The sequence below is a fragment of the Haliotis rufescens genome, unplaced genomic scaffold, assembly GCF_023055435.1.
Source record: "Haliotis rufescens isolate VD_foot unplaced genomic scaffold, xgHalRufe1.0.p SCAF_20, whole genome shotgun sequence".
NCBI classification, from domain to species: domain Eukaryota; kingdom Metazoa; phylum Mollusca; class Gastropoda; order Lepetellida; family Haliotidae; genus Haliotis; species Haliotis rufescens.
The window spans coordinates 20,907,593-20,926,536 of record NW_025963891.1 but is presented as its reverse complement, the minus strand read 5'-3'; the positions used below and the strand labels follow the sequence as shown (position 1 = coordinate 20,926,536).

General features: G+C 44.8%; 1 protein-coding gene across 2 annotated transcripts in view; it reads right to left on the bottom strand.

Annotated features, from left to right (window-relative positions):
• Window positions 1-6,655: 6,655 nt before the first annotated feature.
• LOC124137783 (rap1 GTPase-GDP dissociation stimulator 1-like) overlaps window positions 6,656-18,944 on the bottom strand; it is a 108,587-nt gene continuing 96,298 nt past the window's right edge. The window contains exons 14-16 of one of the 2 annotated variants that reach the window (XM_048400959.1): window positions 18,058-18,186; window positions 16,263-16,334; window positions 6,656-11,352 (exon numbers count right to left, since the gene is read on the bottom strand). In XM_048400959.1, coding sequence (XP_048256916.1) covers window positions 11,216-11,352; window positions 16,263-16,334; window positions 18,058-18,186 — 338 coding nt within the window. In that variant the 3' untranslated portion in view covers window positions 6,656-11,215. The remainder of the gene's footprint in view (window positions 11,353-16,262; window positions 16,335-18,057; window positions 18,187-18,944) is intronic. The other variant, XM_048400960.1, reaches the window with a different exon arrangement.

Here is an 18,944-nt window from a genome sequence, read left to right as displayed (position 1 = left end):
AAGCAACCCACCTAGAACCCTGCCTTGATGTGGCTTAGATGAAGCAACCCACCAGGAACCCATCCTTGATGTGACTTAGAGGAAGCAACCCATCACGAACACTTCCTTGATGTGGCTTAGAGGAAGCAACCCACCTGGAACCCTGCCTTGATGTGGCTTAGATGAAGCAACCCACCAGGAACCCTGCCTTGATGTGGCTTAGATGAAGCAACCAACCAGGAACCCTTCCTTGATGTGGCTTAGATGAATTCACCCACCAGGAACCCTGCCTTGATGTGGCTTAGATGGAGCAGCCCACCAGGAACCCTGCCTTGATGTGGCTTAGATGAATCCACCCACCAGGAACCCTGCCTTGATGTGGCTTAGATGAATCCACCCACCAGGAACCCTGCCTTGATGTGGCTTAGATGGAGCAGCCCACCAGGAACCCTTCCTTGATGTGGCTTAGATAGAGCAGCCCACCATGAACCCTTCCTTGATGTGGCTTAGATGAAGCAACCCACCTGGAACCCTGCCTTGATGTGGCTTAGATGAAGCAACCAACCAGGAACCCTTCCTTGATGTGGCTTAGATGAAGCAACCAACCAGGAACCCTTCCTTGATGTGGCTTAGATGAATCCACCCACCAGGAACCCTGCCTTGATGTGGCTTAGATGGAGCAGCCCACCAGGAACCCTGCCTTGATGTGGCTTAGATGAATCCACCCACCAGGAACCCTGCCTTGATGTGGCTTAGATGAATCCACCCACCAGGAACCCTGCCTTGATGTGGCTTAGATGGAGCAGCCCACCAGGAACCCTTCCTTGATGTGGCTTAGATGGAGCAGCCCACCAGGAACCCTTCCTTGATGTGGGTAAATGAATCCCCCCCCCACCAGGAACGCTGCCTTCATGTGGCTTAGATGAAGCAACCCACCTGGAACGCTGCCTTCATGTGGCTTGGATGAAGCAACCCACCTAGAACACTGCCTTGATGTGGCTTAGATAAAACAACCCACCTAGAACCCTTCCTTGAATTGGCTTAGAGGAAGCAACCCACCTAGAACCCTGCCTTGATGTGGCTTAGAGGAAGCAACCCACCACGAACACTTCCTTGATGTGGCTTAGATGAATCCCCCCACCAGGAACGCTGCCTTCATGTGGCTTAGATGAAGCAACCCACCTTGAACCCTGCCTTCATGTGGCTTAGATGAAGCAACCAACCAGGAACCTTTCCTTGATGTGGCTTAGATGTAGCAACCCAACTTGAACATTTCCTAGATGAAGCAACCCACCTAGAACCCTGCCTTGATGTGGCTTAGAGGCAGCAACCCACCTAGAACACTGCCTTGATGTGGCTTAGATGAAACAACCCACCTAGAACCCTGCCTTGATGTGGCTTAGAGGAAGCAACCAACCACGAACACTTCCTTGATGTGGCTCAGAAGAATCCACCCACCAGGAACCCTGCCTTAATGTGGCTTAGACCAAGCAACCCATCTAGAACCCTGCCTTGATGTGGCTTAGCTGAGGCAACCCACCAGGAACCCTGCCTTGATGTGGCTTAGCTGAGGCAACCCACCAAGAACCCTGCCTTGATGTGGCTTAGCTGAGGCAACCCACCAGGAACCCTGCCTTAATGTGGCTTAGAAGAGGCAACTCACCAGGAACCCTGCCTTGATGTGGCTTAGAAGAGGCAACCAATCTAGAACCCTGCCTTGATGTGGCTTAGCTGAGGCAACCCACCAGGAACCCTGCCTTGATGTGGCTTAGCTGATGCAACCAACCAAGAACCCTGCCTTCATGTGGCTTAGATGAAGCAACCCACCAGGAACCCTGCTTTGATGTGACTTAGAAGAGGCAACCCACTAGGAACCCTGCCTTGATGTGACTAAGCTGAGGCAACCCACCAGGAACCCTGCCTTGATGTGGCTTAGAAGGATCCACCCACCAGGAACCCTGCCTTCATGTGGCTTAGATGGAGCGGCCTACCAGGAACCCTTCCTTGATGTGGCTTAGATGAATCCACCCACCAGGAGCCCTTCCTTGATGTGGCTTAGAGGAAGAAACCCATCTAGAAGACTGCCTTGATGTGGCTTAGAAGGATCCACCCACCAGGAACCCTGCCTTCATGTGGCTTAGATGGAGCGGCCTACCAGGAACCCTTCCTTGATGTGGCTTAGATGAATCCACCCACCAGGAGCCCTTCCTTGATGTGGCTTAGAGGAAGAAACCCATCTAGAAGACTGCCTTGATGTGGCTTAGAGGAAGCAACCCACCTAGAACACTGCCTTGATGTGGCTTAGATGAAACAACCCACCTAGAACCCTGCCTTGATGTGGCTTAGAGGAAGCAACCCACCTAGAACACTGCCTTGATGTGGCTTAGATGAAACAACCCACCTAGAACCCTTCCTTGATGTGGCTTAGAGGAAGCAACCCACCTAGAACCCTGCCTTGATGTGGCTTAGACCAAGCAACCCACCAGGAACCCTTCCTTAATGTGGCTCAGATGGAGCAGCCCACCAGGACCCCTTCCTTGATGTGGCTCAGATGAATCCACCCTACTGGGACCCTGCCTTCATGTGGCTTAGATTGAGCAGCCAACCAGGATCTCTGCCTTGATGTGGCTTAGATGAATCCACCCACCAGGAACCCTGCCTTGATGTGGCTTAGATGAATCCACCCACCAGGAACCCTGCCTTCAGGTAGCTTAGATGAAGCAACCCACCACGAACACTTCCTTGATGTGGCTTAGATGAAACAACCCACCTAGAACCCTTCCTTGATGTGGCTTAGAGGAAGCAACCCACCTAGAACCCTTCCTTGATGTGGCTTAGATGAAGCAACCCACCTAGAACCCTGCCTTGATGTGGCTTAGACCAAGCAACCCACCAGGAACCCTGCCTTGATGTGGCTCAGATGGAGCAGCCCACCAGGACCCCTTCCTTGATGTGGCTCAGATGAATCCACCCTACTGGGACCCTGCCTTCATGTGGCTTAGATTGAGCAGCCAACCAGGATCCCTGCCTTGATGTGGCTTAGATGAATCCACCCACCAGGAACCCTGCCTTGATGTGGCTTAGATGAATCCACCCACCAGGAACCCTGCCTTCATGTGGCTTAGATGAAGCAACCCACCTGGAACCCTGCCTTGATGTGGCTTAGATGGAGCAGCCCACCAGGAACCCTGCCTTGATGTGGCTTAGATGAATCCACCCACGAGGAACCCTGCCTTCATGTGGTTTAGATGAATCCACCCACCAGGAACCCTGCCTACATGTGGCTTAGATGAATCCACCCACCAGGAACCCTGCCTTGATGGGGCTTAGATGAAGCAACCCACCTGGAACCCTGCCTTGATGTGGCTTAGATGGAGCAACCCACCTGGAACCCTGCCTTGATGTGGCTTAGATGGAGTAACCCAACTGGAACCCTGCCTTGATGTGGCTTAGATGGAGAAGCCCACCAGGAACCCTTCCTTGATGTGGTTTAGATGAATCCACCCACCAGGAACCCTGCCTTCATGTGCCTTAGATGAATCCACCCACCAGGAACCCTGCCTTCATGTGGCTTAGATGAAGCAACCCACCTAGAACCCTGCCTTGATGTGGCTTAGACCAAGCAACCCACCAGGAACCCTGCCTTGATGTGGCTCAGATGGAGCAGCCCACCAGGACCCCTTCCTTGATGTGGCTCAGATGAATCCACCCTACTGGGACCCTGCCTTCATGTGGCTTAGATTGAGCAGCCAACCAGGATCCCTGCCTTGATGTGGCTCAGATGAATCCACCCACCAGGAACCCTGCCTTGATGTGGCTTAGATGAATCCACCCACCAGGAACCCTGCCTTGATGTGGCTTAGATGAAGCAACCCACCTGGAACCCTGCCTTGATGTGGCTTAGATGGAGAAGCCCACCAGGAACCCTGCCTTCATGTGGCTTAGATGAATCCACCCACGAGGAATCCTGCCTTCATGTGGTTTAGATGAAGCAACCCACCTGGAACCCTGCCTTGATGTGGCTTAGAAGGAGCAGCCCACCAGGAACCCTTCCTTGATGTGGTTAAGATGAATCCACCCACCTAGAACCCTGCCTTGATGTGGCTTAGAGGAAGCAACCCACCTAGAACACTGCCTTGATGTGGCTTAGATGAAACAACCCACCTAGAACCCTTCCTTGATGTGGCTTAGAGGAAGCAACCCACCTAGAACCCTGCCTTGATGTGGCTTAGACCAAGCAACCCACCAGGAACCCTTCCTTGATGTGGCTCAGATGGAGCAGCCCACCAGGACCCCTTCCTTGATGTGGCTCAGATGAATCCACCCTACTGGGACCCTGCCTTCATGTGGCTTAGATTGAGCAGCCAGCCAGGATCCCTGCCTTGATGTGGCTTAGATGAATCCACCCACCAGGAACCCTGCCTTGATGTGGCTTAGATGAATCCACCCACCAGGAACCCTGCCTTCATGTGGCTAAGATGAAGCAACCCACCTGGAACCCTGCCTTGATGTGGCTTAGATGGAGCAGCCCACCAGGAACCCTTCCTTCATGTGGCTTAGATGAATCCACCCACCTGGAACCCTTCCTTGATGTGGCTTAGATGGAGCAGCCCACCAGGAACCCTTCCTTGATGTGGCTTAGATGAAGCAACCCACCAGGAACCCTGCCTACATGTGGCTTAGATGAATCCACCCACCAGGAACCCTGCCTTGATGGGGCTTAGATGAAGCAACCCACCTGGAACCCTGCCTTGATGTGGCTTAGATGGAGCAACCCACCTGGAACCCTGCCTTGATGTGGCTTAGAGGAAGCAACCCACCTAGAACCCTGCCTTGATGTGGCTTAGACCAAGCAACCCACCAGGAACCCTTCCTTGATGTGGCTCAGATGGAGCAGCCCACCAGGACCCCTTCCTTGATGTGGCTCAGATGAATCCACCCTACTGGGACCCTGCCTTCATGTGGCTTAGATTGAGCAGCCAACCAGGATCCCTGCCTTGATGTGGCTTAGATGAATCCACCCACCAGGAACCCTGCCTTGATGTGGCTTAGATGAATCCACCCACCAGGAACCCTGCCTTCATGTGGCTAAGATGAAGCAACCCACCTGGAACCCTGCCTTGATGTGGCTTAGATGAATCCACCCACCAGGAACCCTTCCTTGATGTGGCTTAGATGAAGCAACCCACCAGGAACCCTGCCTTGATGGGGCTTAGATGAATCCACCCACCTGGAACCCTGCCTTGATGTGGCTGGGATGGAGCAGCCCACCAGGAACCCTTCCTTGATGTGGCTTAGATGAAGCAACCCACCAGGAACCCTTCCTTGATGTGGCTTAGATGAAGCAACCCACCAGGAACCCTGCCTTGATGGGGCTTAGATGAAGCAACCCACCTGGAACCCTGCCTTGATGTGGCTTAGATGGAGCAACCCACCAGGAACCCTGCCTTGATGTGGCTTAGATGTAGCAGCCCACCAAGAACCCTTCCTTGATGTGGTTTAAATGAATCCACCCACCAGGAACCCTGCCTTCATGTGGCTTAGATGGAGCAGCCCACCAAGAACCCTGCCTTGATGTGGCTTAGATGAATCCACCCACCAGGAGTGAGTGAGTTGGGTTTTACGCCGCTTTTAACAGTATTCCAGTTATATCGCGGCGTGTCAGCTTAATGTGGGAGGAAAGCCCGAAGTGATGCAGGTCTCAGACGTTTACCACTTCGGTGAAACCCACGAGCACGGGTATGGTGCTGACAAATCTAGAAACATAATCGGGGCGAACCGGGATTCGAACCCACAATCATAGGTTTCTGGTGTGCCCAAGGGACGCAACTCTGCACAGCGAATAGCGGTGCCTTAGACGACTGGGCCACCCGTGCCCCCCCCACCCACCAGGAACCCTGCCTTGATGTGGCTTAGATGAATCCACCCACCAGGAAACCTGCCTTGATGTGGCTTAGATGAATCCACCCACCAGGAACCCAGCCTTCATGTGGCTTAGATGGAGCAGCCCACCAGGAAACCTGCCTTCATGTGGGTTAGATGGAGCAGCCCACCAAGAACCCTGCCTTGATGGGGCTTAGATGAATCCACCCACCAGGAACCCTGCCTTGATGTGGCTTAGATGAAGCAACCCACCAGGAACCCTGCCTTGATGTGGCTTAGATGAAGCAACCCACCAGGAACCCTGCCTTGATGTGGCTTAGATGAAGCAACCCACCTGGAACCCTGCCTTGATGTGGCTTAGATGAAACAACCCACCTGGAACCCTGCCTTGACGTGGCTTAGATGGAGCAGCCCACCAGGAACCCTTCCTTGTTGTGGCTTAGATGAATCCACCCACCAGGAACCCTGCCTTCATGTGGCTTAGATGGAGGAGCCCACCAAGAACCCTGCCTTCTTGAAGCTAAGATGGAGTCATAATATCATGGCAGAGGATACCAATAACGGTCTTCATTCATTCTTTCCAGCATATTGCCTATATGATGTGAAGATGGGGGACAAATCGGGACACTGAAGGTTTGGCTGAGAGGATCCAGGAAAACCTGGGGGGACAAATGTATGTCAATAGTATTGTGACTTAACCAAAATATATCTTTCATGGTCTGCTCTTGGGCATTCTCTCCAGCACATCTCATTCAAAAATGACCAATCTCTTTTAGAAAAATAACCCAAGTGATATGGTCACAGTTTTTATTTTCAGCTGCTTGTACAAAAGACAAAAAACAAACATGATTTGAATATACAGGTAAACATCCATCCAGAAAACAAAGGCAAACATTCATGCTACGCTTACATTGCATACATTGACTTTTTGCAATTTCATAAAAGAACCATGTTCAAGTCTGTCAAAACATTTGATTTTTCAACTTTGTACACAACTATCCCACATGACAAACTTAAGGAGAAATACATTCCTTAACCCACTGGGCTTTCGTTACAAGACGTGGTGACTATGGTACAGTGACATATCGTCAGAAGTTCAGGACAATTTGTCAAAAATGAAAGGAAATACCATCTTAAGCTTACTGAGAAAATGATAAGTGAAACTTCCTCATTGACAACATCCCTGTAAAATTTGGTGGTAAGACATTTAGGCCATAAGCAGGCATCCCCATGGGAACCAATTGTGCTCCCCTTCTTGCAAATATGTTTTTCATATGTATTTTCTGCTTGGATGGCAAAGTCAAAACAAGGTCATTTGGCCAAGAAGTACAACTTAAGATTCCGGGGTATGATCTGATATTGTTCTGCTGATTTACCCTCCATAGATAGAAATAAAGGAGATTGCCTCATCTGATTCATATTCAGCTCTATGCATAAAGATTCAGTGACAAAACTCTTTCCACATGACTGTATTACAAGAGAGATAACTTCAACTTCCCAATTGTTAACTTTCCCAAAACCATACTCCAGCAGCTCCAGCCTTGGATGTTTACATTTCACAAGTTTTGAGGTTCAATCGAGCAGGCTCTTTTTTACTCAGATGTCAAAAAGCGTCATACAACTCTTGCTCTCAAGTTGCTTAATCAAGAGTTACAACATTTAAGTAAAGCTTTCAACAATCTTTTGTAGACATTTCCGTATATTTGATGTATAGATGACAGAGATGATGTCCGATGCAATTCATATTCTGACTTATCCCATATGTTCCTGTGTTCTTTCAGGTGAACAAATGACTTGTCTTTGCATGTGTTTGTGATGGATGTCAGTGATGGGGCGGGATATGCTCACCTTTTCGCGAACACCTGGTATCATCACTATTTGAGAGATTCATACACACATGCTCATAATATAGTCATACAATTAACTCAGCTTTTAGCAGAAATGTCTTATGAGTATGGAAAGGGTTTTGTCGGGGTTTTTTTACATTCCAGAAGGCATTGTAGATATTTTCCTTCAAGACGAACGCACTTGGTTTTAGATGAACTTAGATTGTAACACTCCAGGTATTGAGTGTGTTAGTGGTGCTCCCTCACTAAAAATCTCAATCATCAAAATACATGAAACAAAAATAAGAATAACAACTAGTGAAACAAGAAAAAACCACCAATCAATAAAGAACGTTAGATAGTGGATATGCGAAATGCAAGAAACTGTTCTTTAGTCCAAGTCTGTTTGACACGAGACAAGGTACTTGTTGTCGAGGGTGATGTGCGCAATGCTAGTTTTTGAACACTAGAGAGTCAGTAGGGTAGGAGTATTCGGGGACGACAACCATGGCGAGTAAAAAACATGCTGCTTGACTACAGACAAGCCTTGGACCTGACATATCAATGGTCTCCAGTAGTTGATAGTGATCGGTTGTGTGAGCAATATAGATTTGGGGATCGACAATGTCATATTTGGGGAAGTGGGGTTGAAACAGTAAAAGACCCCGACAGAACTCACCTTTTGCTGGACATGTCCTGAAAAAAGTAATATGTTGTGTAAACTAAATGTAATAGTTCAGTTTCTCCTTTTATGAAGCAGACTGAACAAAATATCCTGCCTCTAACAAATATCCCTGCAGGCCCTCCAAGGACATCAAATGGTGGGTCCTTGAGTTTATAACAACACAAATATCAGCAATGTTGGTCCAGACCGTGTTAAACAGGAAAGTCTGCCTTCCAGGCAATTACTGGAATATCTATATATAAACAATGCACATTACTACGTATGAATGATTTGTTAATCTGGAAGTTTACTATTCCATGTTAATTCACTGGGAACCCTGTCAGAGTTTCATTGTATATAGTGAGTGAGTTGGGCGTTTTGCCACTTTCAACAATATTTGTATATAACTTAAATACTTATGTGATGATCTTGACCTTTGATACAGAAAGCACCAACACTAAACATGTTGGATTAGTGAACATAGATGCAAATATATAGTTTGCCATTAGGGAGGTAACCATGACTCAGAAACTGAAAATGATACAATCATGTTATAAAAAAAACATCTGCATGCTGACCTTGACAAAGTTTGACCTGAATCTTTTCAAAGCAGCGTCCCATCCTACAGAAGGTATATACCAAGTTTAATGATATATGCTTAATACTTCTGGAGAAAGTCTAAACACAAAAGAGTTTGGAGCCTTGTCAGTCTCATGACCTTGACCTTCAACCATTTCAAGACATGTGCCGAACGAATTGCAAGAAGTCCATGGAGACCGCACGCAATTCAAACCAAACCTGTCCTGTTTCATAGGGCTACTAATTCTTAAAAAGAGCCATGAGGCTCTGTAGCTGATCGAGATTTTCTTTTACATTTGCAACTTTATATTTCAAATTCACAATTCAAAAAGATACAGGTCATAAAAGGGTCTCAAAAAAAGATACAGGTCACAAAAGGTTCCCAAAAACATGAGGCCCGTGAAGATCCGGGGTAGAATGGGTCTTCAGCAACCCATGCTTGCTGTAAAAGGCGACTATGCTTGTCGTAAGAGGCGACTGACAGGATCGGGTGGTCAGACTCGCTGAATTGGTTGATGCATGTCATCAATCCCAATTGCTTTTAATGATGCTCATGATGTCAATCACTGGATTGTCTGGTCCAGACTTGATTACTTACAGACCGTCATCACATAGCTGAAATATTGCAGAGTGCCGCATTAAACAACAAACCAACCAACAACCAAAAACATGAAACCAATCATTTCCACAAATGGCCTTATCACTGCATTTCAAATTACACAGTAATATCTTCAATAAGCTGAGGTATATTTGTGATTTATACCTACCAATAACTAATCCAACTAACAAAGTGGATGTAAACTACTCAAAAGAAGTCAAACAACATATGTTTTCATATGACTACAGTTAATGTGTCCATAACATATGAAAACAGTTTGTTCTTTAACTTCTATTGAGTAGTATACATCGGAATCCTGTTAATCTGGAAATCTTCTTCCTGACACAGTGAAGACATACCACTATTTGGAGGGCAACCTTGAAATGACAAAGTAGATTAAATGACCCTGTATTCTAACACAGATTTAACATGGAACTGTGTGCATTACACTGGGAACAACCATTGCACAACATCGGGCAGGGACAATGTGGATTCAAACTGGATTCAAACTGGATTCCCAACTCCGGGTTGATAGTCTATGTTCTTAGATAACAACAAAAGAATTTCTTATCAGTCAGAAATTTTGTTCAAGACAGAGGACAAAATGATAAAATCCTGTTCATAATTTCTAACAGCTAGTCTGTGTTGATATTTCCCCTGCTCAGAGATGTCTCTTAAGAGATTTATTAAGGAAAATATAGTAATAGTATCTATCTGATATCATACTAATAATTATTTACATTCTTCATCTGCTTATTTAAAATATATTCTAAGTGCCAGTGCTTTCTTCTGATTGATTAAAACAGACATAACAGCATCACCATAACTGTATATTTCACAAACATGAACCTCGTCATTGTCAAAGAATCATAGAATCAAAGAAAGGCTGTCTAATATCTGTGAGCAAGGGCCATCAGCAATCATCCATTAGCAGTTTCAACGCAAAGATTTACAACTTACAGATAATGCCTCACCACACAAGACAAAACACTACAAGATATTGACATCTGACACTAACATCAAAATTACACGTGAAATTAATGTCCTCAGTAACAATAGAAAAACACAATGAACAAATGGGAATGTAGACCTTTGTTTCCATGTTTGACAAATAAAAAACTGGACAGTACAATATTAAACAATGGTAAAATAGAAAACAATCATAAAAGATAAGAGACCTTATTTTGGTCTCTGATTATACATGCCCATGCTCAATCCCAGTGATCAGGAATGATAAAAACTTGGACCCAACAACGCTGTCTTCATGATGGTTGCCTGTATGGTGTCTGTTAAATGTACATAACATGTCACTCAACACCCACACACGTCAGCTTGTCATTGTCATGTCAATCACATTCAAATATCCACCTAAATTGGTTGACGGGGTAGACCCTTTACAAAAACGCATTTTCACAGATGAATTTATTTGGTACCATAAGAAGTTGTTTGATTTCAAATGTACTTTTCACCATGTAATACAAATTGAGCTATCAAGGTTCAATACATGGTCGGACTTAACATGACAATGTGAGTATTGCGACAGTACTTTGAAACCCTCGCCACTGCAATCCAAATGTGCTATTTCATTCACTTTTAAATATGACCTTGACCCTTTTGTCCTTGTCCAAGTTTTACAGTGCATGTGTCGTTAAACAGTGGTTTTGATTGGTCGTTGCTATCTGTGATTCATCTGTTGACAGGTGAGTCATCGATGAATGCTAGAACTGACTTCGCCACCTCTTTCACTTTCTCATCTCCATGTAGCGAAAGTTCACGAGTAATGTCAGCAATCCCAGAGGCGACTAGTTCTTCACGTAAATTGTCTGAAAAAGTAATACAAAGGTTTAAATCATCGACTAAAATAAGTCAATTTGACAACTGTTGATATTCCCACAAACTTTTGGGACTTATTTGAGTCATACCCTTTAATCCTATAAGTAAAATGAAATTATTCAAATTATCACATTACTTTCTACGATAATATATTCTTGTTTGAAAAGTGACAGTTAACCTAGGCCTCATTGCTTGTCAAAAGTCATGGGAGTTACAATCATATTAGCACCATGATCGTTTTATGGAACGGTGTGCTCATCAAGGGAGTTAACTGACTATAAAAGTCAAGTTTCCACCCTTACCTAACTAGGCTGGAATCGTGGAGTTATAGCTTGACTGGATTGACGTGTCTATGCACAGTCCAATCAAATCACGTAACCAACTAGACACCTGGTTCATAAACAGCATGTATGCCGACTGCAGGATTTGCAAAGCATGTAAGCATCAATGCTTTTAATCAAGGTGTTCTAGTGATGTGATGACTTTGCAGCGCAAGACCCATTTTATGACAATATAGTCCTTCATTATCAATCAGATCATCTTGAATGGGTGCCACGATTTTGTTTGAGTGAGTGAGTGAGTTGGGTTTAACGCCGCTTTTAACAGTATTCCAGTTATATCACGGCGTGTCAGCTTAATGTGGGAGGAAAGCCCGAAGTGATGCAGGTCTCAGACGTTTACCACTTCGGTGAAACCCACGAGCACGGGTATGGTGCTGACAAACCTAGAAACATAATCGGGGCGAACCGGGATTCGAACCCACAATCATAGGTTTCTGGCGTGTCCAAGGGACGCAACTCTGCACAGCGAATCGCGGCGCCTCGATTTTGTTTGAAGCAAATGCAAGTGATATGAGAGGCGGCATCTGATTGGTCAATAGGAGGGACAACGAATTCCAGCATAGTTTTGGCAAGGGTGGAAACTGGACTTTTCTAGTCAGTTAACTCCCTTGCCTCGGGAAGATGTGGTGTCCTGGATAATAAATATCTACAAGCAGAAATAGAATGTAAAAGCTTTCATGCACTACTGTTTAACTAATGCGTGAACGCCATGTAACTTCAAAATAGCGCTACAAAGAGCAACACTCATTCAATAAACCATGTGACAACACATACAGTTACTGCATATATTTATGACAATTTTGTTGAAAATCTTTAAGCCATTAACCATCAGAAGCACAGCAGTCAGTATGTTTTAATTGTTCCAAAGAGTCATAAACTTGGACTAAGTGATCTGAAAAGAGGCTCACATGTTTCATATATATCCCAATCCATATTTTGGGCTTAATGTGGCATTATTGTCAGTTATAAATAACAAATCAGATCAATAAAGACATGGAATGCTTCTCTCCTGCTTGATTACTGACATTGCTGATCTTTACTAACTGGCCATGCTGCTGCTGGTGATGCTATATAGTGAGTCCTACAGCCACCTTGATGCACAACGTTCATTGACATTCACAGCACACAAACTGGGAATGTACGAGTCATGGTTGAATACTAATCCTTCACCCAGAATGCTGAACACACAAACTTCAGTGTACTGATTTAACATCAGAAAAACTGTTCTGCAGTCATGAATTATATTACATCCAAATACTAAAATGCTGATTTATTTCATTAGATTTGTTAAAAATTTAAAATATCAAAAGCTACCTACATACTTCCTTGTGGAACATTGATGCAATTGACATTTGAAACAGATAAAATTTTATTACAATCTCAACAAACATAAAACCTCCAATTTGATGGAAGACGCTGAAGTCATATTTAAGATTGATAGCTTTGGAGAAAAGTAAGTAGGGTTTAAAGCTGGATGTTTTGAAGAGTATCTTAGTTATATTGGAACATGGCACAGTTTAATGTGACCAAGGTCATAGCTGTTTACCACCTTGGGTTGTTTTGTATAACGCCGCTCACAGCAATATTGCAGCTGTATGATAGTGGCCTGTAAATAATGGAATCTGACCAGACAATCCACTGATTGATATTGTGAGCATCGATCTACGCAATTGGAATACGATGATATACATCAGCCATGTCAGCGAGCCTGACCACTCGATCTCGTGAGTCGCCTTTTACGACAAGCAAAGTCGCCTTTTACGACAAGCAAAGTCGCCTTTTACGGCAAGTATGGGTTGCCATCCTGCCATCTTGGAACAAAGTCACTCAATCAACCAAGTCACCGAGCCTGACAGCCTGATCCCTTTGGTCACCTCTTATGACCAGGATAGGTTTGGGGGGACTTATTGGGGAGGAGAATCTTCAGAAGAGGACAATGTTACAAGGCAGACATTGGTTGGACAATAGAGAACGTACAAAGAACTATGTTGACATTGTAAAGGCCTAATTATCCTACTATTCTGTAGTAGTTAAATTTTAGACCAAAATATCAAGTGAACAGAATCGATGGGTGACACAAGTCTTCCTGAAGATGGCTTCAGACATTATTAAATACATTTAATCTCATTTTCAACATCCAACTCAAAATCAGATTTATCCATAACTACAATGTTTTGATTGTTTACACTGCAGACAGAAATATTCCAGCAATATAACACTGGCCAGTAAATAACCCAATCTGGACAAGACAAAGCAGTGATTGATATTATGAGCAACATCTCACACAGTCCATTTACGACGATATGCAATCAACCAACTCACCTGACTGATTTTACAAAGCCACCTCTTACTACAGGCCAGGGGACCTGTACTATTCGTTTACAATGAATAACATATAAAACACCGGTGGTAGAGCAATTAACTGGCTTCAGCTTGCAGAGACGAATCCAGAATTTTGACAATGGAGCGGTGCACACAACATAAGTCTAGAGGTGAATAAACATAAATGGGAGAAGGACGGACATAGGCTAGGTTGTCATGTTAATGAAAATTACATCGACAGATTTTGAAAATTCTAAATCCAAACGTCTTCACTCTACCACTTTGTCAAGGAATGTTCTGATCAGGGCCCACTTGCACAAAACGATCTAAGACTAATGTAAGCCTATGTTAAAGTATGGGAGTCAAGATCATCTTAGCACTAAGATCGCTTCGTGCAAGTGGACCCAGGAAGCATAACATGCCGGACAGATAGAGCTTATCAGATTATCAAGTTCAACTGTAATGAGTGTAGCTAGCTTTGCAATTCCAGATATCAGGCAGGCAGGCCAAACACTGTTTAACCATGGCTAAAATATACATAGAAACATGGCAAGGTTACCATTAAAATAAGTTGAACATCTGGCTAACAGTTATACAACACAAGACAGCACAAGTCACATCTATTCTAGACAAGACGGTTCTACAAGCTAAGGCAAAATGTTGACAGACAAATAAAGTTTGCTTGTTTTTTTTTTATGCCACACTCAGCAATAATCCAGCACCATGACAGCAACCAGTAAATACTCAGTCCTGGATCGGACAACACACTCATCGACATAGTGAGCAATAATCCAGCACCATGACAGCAACCAGTAAATACTCAGTCCTGGATCGGACAACACACTCATCGACATAGTGAGCAATAATCCAGCACCATGACAGCAGCCAGTAAATACTCAGTCCTGGATCGGACAACACACTCATCGACATAGTGAGCAATAATCCAGCACCGTGACAGCAGCCAGTAAATACTCAGTCCTGGATCGGACAACACACTCATCGACATAGTGAGCAATAATCCAGCACCGTGACAGCAGCCAGTAAATACTCAGTCCTGGATCGGACAACACACTCATCGACATAGTGAGCAATAATCCAGCACCATGACAGCAGCCAGTAAATACTCAGTCCTGGATCGGACAACACACTCATCGACATAGTGAGCAATAATCCAGCACCGTGACAGCAGCCAGTAAATACTCAGTCCTGGATCGGACAACACACTCATCGACATAGTGAGCAATAATCCAGCACCGTGACAGCAGCCAGTAAATACTCAGTCCTGGATCGGACAACACACTCATCGACATAGTGAGCAATAATCCAGCACCATGACAGCAGCCAGTAAATACTCAGTCCTGGATCGGACAATACACTCATCGACATAGTGAACAATAATCCACACTGATGGGGTACGAATGACATGGAATCAACCAAATCACCGAGTCTGACCCCCGACCCTTTGAGTGCCTCTTGGATCTACGACCAGCAAAGGTTCCTGGATATCTATTCCAACCCAGAATCCCCAAGGGGCCCAAATAAAGGATCCTTGAATTCACAATAGCACCTGAAGCATGTGTGAGGGATACCATAAAGCTCTATAGGTAAAGCAGATTTAAACAACAGCCAATGTAACTAGGACAGTCAAACTACACTAAGTTAAGCAGAACTACACGACGAAACAGCATCTAACACCCATTGTCATAACTTCACGAATGTTTATACACTACGTCCTCCATCACAATGGAATACATACGATCGCTATTAGTTGTGACATACGTCAATTTTAGTCGGGTAATAAAATCACGACGCATTTAACTCAGAGAAGTCAAATAAACTCTCCTCCATATATGAAGTTTGTGCGAACTCTACCCTTGCCTGATTTTGTGTGTGGGGCGAACCAGGGTTCAAGCCCATGATCACGGCTAGCATGTCCAAGGGATGCAACTCGAATTGCACAGCGAATCTCGCCTTAGATAACTGGGCCACTCATGACCCCACCTGATATTGAAGCATGGGTTTCCCTCTTCCTGGAACAGAGCCGTTGCTTGCTCATTGGTAAAACAATAGCGACTGAACCGCAAAGTGGCCGTATGTATTCACAGGTGTCGGAGGGGATGGAGGAACGCAGTGTATACAAACCTGGGAAGTACTGACTGACATTACTGCACCAGACAAGGGGAGGCTGGGTGAAGCAGGGCTGACTCTCAGTGACAACACCTAGGAGGTTAACCTACTCTGTACATCTGAGAGAATCCCTGTACAAGCCAGGAGACTACAGGGGAGGGCCTGAGGGCTAGTTGGTGATGCTGAAACACAAGGGGTATGCTGGTTAGAGAGCTGACTACAGCTGCTTATCAAGCGGCTAGTGCTTCAAGCTGCTGGCTACTCCTGGGTGATGGAAGCTTGAGGAGGTTTGAAATAGTGTAGTAGCACAAGCAGCTCAAAGTAGTTTGTAAATCTTGCAAAAGTTAGTCTGAACCATAATGGAGATTTTACTAGTGCTTCCAGCGGAGCAGGGATCTGCACTCTGTAAATCTTGGACTGATAGTGATCTGTATCATAAATGAGTGAGTTGGGTTTAACACCGCTTTGAACAGTATTTCAGTTATACCACAGCATGTCAGCTTTAGGTACAAGGAAAGCTTAAAGTGATGCAGGTCTCAGACGTTTACTGCTTTGGTGAAACCCACGAGCACAAGTATTGTGTCACCTCGGACGACTGGGCCACACGTGAGTTATCAACCAGTCAGATAAGTGCACTAGTAAATCAATGTTTAAGATATTTCATATCTTTCTCATTTTGATAAACAGACCACCATTCTCTCTTTGATGCAAAGTTACTTCAGCCTAAACATATCATTACTTACCATACATGTACAGTGAAATGTCTTAACTTGAATATAGCAATATACCGTTTAAGACAATACTAGTTTACTGTGCACGAAGAATTCTCGTCAGCACTTTATGGTCTGGTATCAGGGCTCTGCTTCAAACATTACAATATATTTTTGATGGTTTCAAGGAATTTGCATCAATAGGTTTTGCTGTTTATAAATTAATTCCCTGCCATAATGCAAAATCTTCAAAATCTCTTCATTACGACTGTAGCCACTACTACTACTACAAATGTACCAAATTTCATCATATTTTGAGCAACAATGGCTGAGAAATGGCCATAAAGACGTTTTTCAAAATGGCTGCCATGATGGACATATTGACAATCAGATTTGAATCTCTTGAACAAATTAGGGTGACATCACTGATGAGAACAAGCATGTGAAAATTTCAGTATCATTGGTCCACTGGTTCTTGAGATGAAGATGTCTATGCTGATCAAACAGGCCATGACATATGAGCTCACTTGACTTTCAGAGAGCTAAAAAAGGTGAAGTGTGAGGATTTGTGTGTACCTACCTGGTGAGACTGAGAGTGTGTACCCACCTGGTGAGACTGAGAGTGTGTACCTAACTGGTGAGACTGAGAGTGTGTACCCACCTGGTGAGACTGAGAGTGTGTACCCACCTGGTGAGACTGAGAGTGTGTACCAGCCTGGTGAGACTGAGAGTGTGTACCCACCTGGTGAGACTGAGAGTGTGTACCCACCTGGTGAGACTGAAAGTGTGCACCCATCTGGTGAGTCAGAGTGTGTACCCACCTGGTGAGACTAAGAGTGTGCACTAACCTTGTGAGACTCAGCGTGTGTACCCACCTGGTGAGGCTGAAAGTGTGCACCCATCTGGTGAGTCAGAGTGTGTACCCACCTGGTGAGACTAAGAGTGTGTACCCACCTGGTGAGACTGAGAGTGTGTACCCACCTGGTGAGACTGAGTGTGTACCAGCCTGGTGAGACTCAGCGTGTGTACCCACCTGGTGAGACTGAGAGTGTGTACCCACCTGCTGAGACAGAGAGTGTGTACCCACCTGGTGAGACAGAGAGTGTGTACCCACCTGGTGAGACTGAAAGTGTGTACCCACCTGGTGAGACTGAGAGTGTGTTCCCACCTGGTGAGACTGAGAGTGTGCACTAACCTGCTGTACAGATGGACCTGGTGAGGCTGAGTGTGTTACACAGGATCTCAGGGATGGTGGCAGGGTTCTTCAGCAGGGTGGTGATGGTGGTGGCCAGGTCGGCTTCCTTCAGGGGCACTGCTGCATCTCCTGGAGAGAAGATTGGGGGAAAGGATTAGAATTAGGAAAGGAGCTGAACACTACCTTGATACGATATACTGGAACAACATACTCCTTGAAAATCATTAACAGTTTAAATGTCACCCAAATGACATGCACCCGATGCTGAATATCCATGAACTTGTGATTTGAATGTATGTGTTCATCAAGTGGCGATAACACCTAAAATGATAAATATGCATTTTTGAGAGACTTTAGGAGCATGGTCAGAGTGCAAAGGTAAAAAAAAGGTCAAAACTTAAGACATCGCTTTCAGTATGGTTTAAGTGCAAAGGTCAAACCAAGGTCAAAATTTATGAAATAGCAAAACCCCTTGAACAAATTGAGATGTCATCATTGATGGAAACAAGCACAAGACCATTCGTGACCAACTCGTGTTATTCCGGGACAAGCCAAATAGCGACTCGTGCCCCTCTCATGGCCATTTTTGCCACCGGGTTCCGTCTGAGCGCAAACGGGCATACCTAAAACAATTGTCAACTCGTTGCGTAATGGTTCACATATATTTCCCCATATATTATATATATTTCAGATGCAATTTAAAGCACATCGGGACATGCGGAATTATACAGTATGATTGAACACATTTAACTGTGTCTTGGGTATATTTTTAGATGCAAGACATATGTAAAATCGAAAATTATTTCTGAGGGATTCTTTGACGAAGAACTTGAAATCACACGCGCATTCTGATTGGTTTGTCGTATTTTCGCACATAACATTCATCC